This window comes from Microtus ochrogaster, chromosome X (genome assembly GCF_000317375.1).
Source record: "Microtus ochrogaster isolate Prairie Vole_2 chromosome X, MicOch1.0, whole genome shotgun sequence".
NCBI lineage: Eukaryota > Metazoa > Chordata > Mammalia > Rodentia > Cricetidae > Microtus > Microtus ochrogaster.
In genome coordinates this window covers 12,807,863-12,815,257 of record NC_022026.1, presented here as the reverse complement: position 1 = coordinate 12,815,257, position 7,395 = coordinate 12,807,863, and the positions used below count along the sequence as shown (strand labels likewise).

Genomic DNA, 7,395 nt, shown 5'->3' with positions numbered 1-7,395 from the left:
TATAGACATTTCTCCCTTAATGTATCATACATGGGCTTCAATCTCCTCTTTAAAATGAAGAAAAAACTCACTGGTGTTGGAGAGGTCGCTCAGCAGATAAGAGCAGCATTTACTGCTCTTGCAAAGGAGCCAGGTTCAATACCAGATACCCACAAGGTGGCTAACAGTCACCTGTAATTCCAATGCCAATGAATTGGAAGCCATTGGGAGCCCTTTGATCTCTAAAGGCTCCTGTTTGCATGTGACACACATCCATTCATATAGGCACAGACTCATACAAGCAAATAAATAAATTTTAAAAGGACTGTCTTTTCTTCATTGTTTTCTATGTAGTACAAAGTCTTTAATTAAAAAGTTTTGTTAAATAAAAAAATAACACTAAAGAAGAGAATTATTCCAAGATTGATATTTACTGAACACAATTTCATTCTACCTATCCCAAAACAATTTTAGAATACAATGTAGGGACAGATTTGCTTCACAAATTGAAAATTTCCCCCAGTCCAGGGCCGGGAGCCAGGTGAACATCTCTGCTAACATTTCTTGAAAATGATCTTTGTTTCTGAACAGAATTTGCTTTGATTTCTGCAGTCAATGCTCTTCTTATAGAAGTGGGTGCAGCTTCACAATCCAAGGAAGAGAAAGTATAGGGACCATCATCAAAGTTACCTGCATGAAAACGGAGAATGCTTAAGGCAGGTGCAGAAAGGATTTTACACAAGGAAGACAAGTATGAAAACATCATAGAATGGTGCCACGAATAAGTAGAAAAGAAGCAAAGGTTGTGAAAAACATCCTGCTAACATAAGCATGAGGGAGATAAGCTCATTCTGACAGCACTGGCAAGACAACAGGTATCTAAGCACTTCCTACATTGTGAATTAAAGTTAGCATTGTTGATTTCCCTCTTAAACCTAGAGGAGGCCATTCTTCACCAGCACTTGGAGAAGTTCATGGAGAAGAACACGGATTTATTCCCTATGGATCTGATAGAATTGTTTTGAAAGTTTCTCACGTTTGAAAGTCCCTGGTAGGACTGAAAGCGTGGTTTTCCACTGTGATTGGTGGATGGAATTGTGCTTGCCACATGTCTGATGGCAGTATCAAGATTGGAGTTTTAGAATCTGTAGCTGTTTTCCTGCTTTGAGCACTTTGAAACTTTTCAGGGATTATTGCTTGGTACAAGAGTGTGAAGATTTTCTGACATGTATTTACTACTGTGTCCTTTGAAAAAATATAAATGTACATTTAATGCATTAATTGTGAATATATTAAGATATCCCTTGGGCAGTAGGGATACTCTCTTGCAAAACTGACATTTACCAATCAGACACAACTATTAGTTACTAAGGACATTCCACAACTCAGGAATTCTTGATACTATGACAGTCCAGGGCTTCCAAGAAGAGTGATAAACATCTGTAGTTAGCTGGCCAGAGTATAATAGGTACAATTGGCCAGAGAAAGTTTGTTTTCATAGATACCACTATTTCCCCATACAACGATGGAGACTAAGATTGTGTAGTATGATTCACCCAGCCTTGGGTGGTCACCTAGATTTACAGCTAGGTTGTAGAGTTACACATATTAAGGATAGAAAGAATACATCTCTAAGCAGTCCACAAAGTGAAGAACAAAACCTGACCCTGACCCAAAACATTTTCCAAATACACCATGCAGTTTCCAAATAAGTCATAGGTCTAGAAAATAGAATGAGTTTTTGGACCCAGTGTAAGAAAGTCTAGAAGTGAGAGAGCGAGTCCGCCCATTAGCACTGCAAAGGTGACAGCTTGACCACCGTCAGGCTATCGAGATGATCTGCGTATGTGTGAAGCTGAAGCTTAGTTGGGTCTTTAAGGCAAGCAAGCACAAGCCATTGCATCATGGTCCATGTAAAACAGGATACAGTTATCCCAGCATTGGCCTAAGGACCTTGGGTGTTTTGTTTTGTTTTGTTTTGTTTTTCAGGTTTTTGAGATGGCGCCCCATTGTGCAGCCCAGGCTAGTCTCAAATCTAGAAAACCTTCCTGTGAGCCTCCCGAGGGCTGAATTATAGGCATGTACATCCAGTTTCTAACTTACAGTTTTCAAACATTCTTGATCATTTTTACTTTCTTTTTATTATTTTTCTTTATTTCAAGAAGATTTCCCATTTTTAGTTTGTGTACTCCTCCCTTCACTGCAGTTTCCCTCCTAATGTGCCATCCTCGGGTCAACATCTGTCTCCACCTACAAGTATAGGGGTCTGTGGTAGTAACTCAAGGAGAATCAATGGTAGGAGGCAGTGGCTATTAGAGCTACAAGGCCTGAGTTCTGGCTCAGTCTGTCACCAATGCTCTTAGTGACTGTCCGTAGCCATTAGCTTTCCTTTGGGTAAAATGAGAAATTTGATCTAGACTATGCCTAGAGTATTTTTTTCCTGGTTTCAATAGTCTATGATAATTATTTTTAAGAGCCTTTGAGTGGCTAGAAAGGTGGCTCAGTGGTTAAGAGCACTGGCTGCTCTTCCAGAGGACCCAGGTTCAATTCCCAGCACCCATATGACAGCTCCCAATTGTCTACAACTCCAGTTCCAGGGGATCTGACACCCTCACACAGATACATGTGCAGGCAAAGCACCAATGCACATAAAATAAAGATAAATAATTTTAAAAGAGCCTTTGAAGTCCTTAAGCTTTGTCTCCTCCCCTCCCCATTAGTCTAACAACCCATCAATCTATATATACTTTTTCTTAGCTAAGAATGAGTACAAATATATCAATAGAATGTAGATATGTTCTATAGACATAGAATATAGATACTGAATATAGATATATACATAATGATCACCATATATCTATATAAAAGTACATATATATATTAGATTTAGTGCTTACCTGGTTATATCATGGATGGTGTTCATTTACATTAATTATATTATGTATCATATCACATACATTATTATAGAATATAGCATCATGTTATATTGTATATAAATTATGTGTTGTTTTGAGGAAGAGGCAATATCCAAGATTTAACATTTAGTTTCATCTTATTGGAACACAAATGCAAACAACAGTGCTTTATTCTTTACCATTTGGGAAGTTTATTTCTGAAGGAGTGCTGGGCACAGATCCTATAGATTTGAAAGAGGAATTGGCTGTTGTTGACTTGAGTGATGGTGTCAATAATTTGGACTCATGGGTTTTCTTCAGTTTCTTCTGTTTATACCTAATATTTATCCCAAACCTGTTGCTCCCATCTGAAATGACACCAGAAAAAAAGTTAAATGCAAAATTTATCAAATTCTATATTTAAAACGGGTGAGACTGTGGTATAGAACTTATACTGCCTTCAATAATACCATTAAAATATGAAGTCAAAAATTATCAAGTCCAGTGTTCAATATTTGTTCATTCTGGGAGTTGGCTTTTCTAAGAAGTTGCGGGAAGTGAATTTGTTCTGCGGTGTGTGCTACATGAAAACCCATTGCGCTTACCAAGGATGTCTGCTCTCCCTAGACCATAAGGACTTGCAGGTCACTGGTACACCCAGGGGAAAGATCCCTGGGCACTACCTGTAGACCCCTAGAGCATGAGTGTTGCCTCCCTAAAGGAAGCAGACTGGGCTTTGAAGAGAGACTGAGACAAGCTGCCAAAATTAAAGAGAAGATCATTTGATAACAGAACACAAGTCTGCCTGCACTGAAGATGTCCTCAGGGAAAGTGCCAGTGTTAAGAAGAAACATTAGAGGCCACTACATCTCCCACTTGGCAGAGAGCCCATCAGAAGACCCACCCAGGAAGCTCACTTGGGAGGCGTCTTAGAAATGCCAACACATTCACTCCCGCTGTTGCCAGTCCTGGCTTCCCACATCCATTCCACCTACTGTTAGCTACTGGCCTGAAGGCCCTATGACCCAGCTCCTGAAACACACGAAGTATTTAGTCAGTCAGTCTTCTTCTAACTGAATCATGGGTGAGATGACAAACAGAAATGACAAGCAATCCAAGGAATCTGGGTCCATAAAAGAGCTCTCTACCAGGTTAAAACATGGTCCAAGTCACACTTGTCCCTTGACTTCCTTCATCTTATCACGAAAACACAAACCATTTCCGTAACATGGAAACAGTCTCTATTTTTGTAGTCTTGTAGTGAGAATTCGTTCAGAGACAAATGAATATGATCAGTTCTATAAACTATGGACAATTTAAAATCTTACCCAAGTGGACGGATGTCTTACCGGAAAAGTTGCCGAGCCGAAGCCAGCGGCAGCGGAGGTGCGTGTGCCATTGCTCCCGCACACTCTCCTTCATCATACAGTAAAACACAAAAATGAGGAACCCTAAGGCAGGAGAAGAAGATCAGACTTTTCGGCTTGCACCATTCCCCTGACTCAGGCCTGTTCTTGGCGCCATCACTGCTGCTTCCAGTGAACCCCAGGAGCACTAATGTCTTTCTAACATCTTTATGGCCTCCCCAACGACAGCAACAGCACAAAATCAGTATTAAGACTTCATATCCAGTACCATTCCCCCCAGGCTTCCATCTCCCCTAAAGCATGGGACATAGGGGCTACGAGAATCCCCAGACTCAGAGAGAGCGCTCAACCATCCTCATCTTCACATCCTTGGCACACAGCATCCTTTCACATATTAATGACAAGTGGCACAAGTCATGGTGTGTCACGTCGTTAAGCTATAAAAGATATACCCCCTGCACGCACCCATTCTCCAAGAGATCAAACATTGTATCTTGACAATCTTGGTATTCCCCTGCAAATGTCTACATAGTGAGGCCCAGTTATGTGACTGAATCTTCTAGGAAGCAGACATTCCAGCCCTGGACAAGGCCTTGGATGACTACAGGACCAGAATACATCTTGACTCCAAATTCGTGACGGTCTCTGAGCTGAAAGCATATAGTTAAGTTGTGTCTGGATTCCTGACCCTTAGATATTGTGTGAAATTAGAAATGTATGTAGTGTTAAAGCTGCTAAATTTGGGGTGTAGGTTGTTACACACCCATAAATATCTGATGCGCGTGACCATTGGCATAACTGAAGCTTGTGCAAAGCAGAGCCAGCTCTGACTTTGCCCAGCAAATGAGAGGGCAGTGCCGGAGATATCAATCAGTAATGTGAGATATTTTTCATCTCCATCTTGTAAAATAGCTCCTGGGGAAATGAAAGTAGGACTTAAGATGATCCTGACTGAAAATTCCCTAGAGGCCTAATTGGATTTCCTCAAGATGGAGGTTAAATTGGCAGGAGTAATTCCTGTCAATACTCTGACTTTTATTTATGGTCCATGTTCAAAATCATTACCCACAAAGCCCTTGGAGATACCTCAACCTGAAAAGCGCCCTTCTCTCTTCTGAGAGTTTGCCACTCATAATGTGCGCCCTACTTAGCCGCAGAATTCTCTGCATATTAGCCATCTTATCTTCCAGCTGCCAAGTCTTTGAAGGTCTGACTTCTGTCTCCTTTCATCTTCGCATCACTTTTCCCTTTGCCTCCAGCCCTACGTGTGGCAACTCAACAAACAGTCGTTCACTTGAACTTCTGGACATTGGACACATAAATTCTCATTGTCATCTATAGCCTCAGCAATATAACGATGTACTTGTTTGGATCTCAATATATATATATTTGGGACAAGTGTTATTTGGAAATATTCGTGCGCTATAAAGGGTTCAACTTGCCTCTCCACATTGGCAAATTGTCCTGCCGGTAAATTACTCCTGGCACTCATTGCAAACCGAGCACAAGTCAAAAGGGTAAATAACTTCAAAACTTATATCACCTACTACCTTAGTGGAAGTAAATGTTTTTGCTAAGTACTGGAGATTGAACGTAGGCCCTTATACATGCTCAAAAAGTGCTATAACCACTGACTATGTGTCCCCAGCCCTCTTTTTAAAAAAACTTTTTATTTTGAAGCAAGGTCTCAGTAAGTCCCAAGGGTGGCCTTAAGTACCTTTCTCTGTAGCCCACGAAAGGCCTTGAACTTGCAATTCTTCTGCCTCAACCTCCAAAGTAGTTGTGATTACAGATCTGTGCCCTGAGGTCAGGCAAAAAGCATCTTGGATTGAGGCAAGTGATAAATCTGCTGAAATTGCCCCGAGCTTGATCATAGCTCCCACCAGTTATGTTCAGAGGAAGGGCTTTGTTTTCAAAGGATGCTAACGAATAGAAGTACTCAAAAGTAGGGTCAGTTGGTATGGTGATGGCCATGAGAAAAGGTTGGGATGCTGTGTCTGGATAAGGAATCCTTGGAGTCAATAATCCAGGGTGTGGAGAAGTGAAAGCATCCATCACAGACCTGAGGGCACTGTCATAAAGAAGACAAATCATGCCTGCCTGCTCTGTATGATTGCCAGGTCGCACCTAAAAGGGATGGGACGAGCCTCCACAATAGCCATGTACTAACAGATCAACAGCCAGTGTTTACTAAGCACTGGCACCGTGGCAGACATCGTGTTGTTATCCTCATGTTTATAGTGAGAGGCTTTGAACTCCATGATGCTTAGTAAGCTTTGCCTAGGTCACAGAGCTGGCCTTGAGCTAGCCACCTCGGCACTGAGCAGTGGCCCCCCGACTATAGACCCCAAGATCTTAAAAACCATCACACTCATCCCATGAAGAAAACTGGGATAAGAATCAGAGAGGATCAGGAGCTAAATGCTTGGCTTCATGGAATGGTGAGCTTTCAGTCCCTGGGAAGCAGCAGGAAGAGTCAAGTGATTTTCTGTCACTTGATGGAGAGTTGGATTGGCAAGATCCTCGTTCCCACGTCCCAGCCCTGAGACTTCCTGATTCCAGGTGGGAGGCAACAATCTGGAGGCATGTCTCACTAATTCTCCCAAGGGCCGTAGCACTATGGAGAAACAAACAATTGCAGGGATGAAATTCAGTAGCGTTGACTCTTTCTGGGCGACAGTCACCTGGAAGGCAGTGCAGCAACCTGAGGAGAGCAAGCCTCAGCCTCGGAGCAGGGAGCTCCATCTGCAGCATGGACAAGAGTCGACAGTGACATTGAGCGCCCATTGCCGCTATGCTCTCCCGCATGTGGCCCTGTGAGTTCTTTTACTTAAAGGTTATTCTGTGCATTCCAATGAGCTGCCTGCCAGCTCTTCCTCTTCTGGCAGCTTTCCTTTCGCTTTCCCACAACACATTGATCTGCTTATTCACTATAAGATAGGCAGGAGGGAAAATACCAGGTTGTTTGCTTGTTTGTTCTGGGTTTTGCCACCATCATTTCTCTGTGTGTACCTTCTCCTTCACAAAGGGCTCATCATAAGCTTAATTTTTCTCTCACCTGACCACAGGGCATCCACCTTTCCGTCACGGTTGCAAATTAACCATTTGGAATTCAAATTGCTAGTTTGTTCAAATGATCCATCACAGCGTGTGTG

At 42.1% G+C, this 7,395-nt stretch overlaps 1 protein-coding gene across 1 annotated transcript in view; it reads right to left on the bottom strand.

Annotated features, from left to right (window-relative positions):
- Positions 1–478: 478 nt before the first annotated feature.
- The window catches only part of Adgrg4 (adhesion G protein-coupled receptor G4), a gene marked incomplete at its 5' end in the record, with an annotated part of 87,877 nt that continues 80,960 nt past the window's right edge, over positions 479–7,395 (bottom strand). The window contains 3 exons of the mRNA XM_026784696.1: positions 479–669; positions 3,074–3,223; positions 4,214–4,324. Of these exons, the coding sequence (XP_026640497.1) occupies positions 479–669; positions 3,074–3,223; positions 4,214–4,324 (452 nt within the window). The remainder of the gene's footprint in view (positions 670–3,073; positions 3,224–4,213; positions 4,325–7,395) is intronic.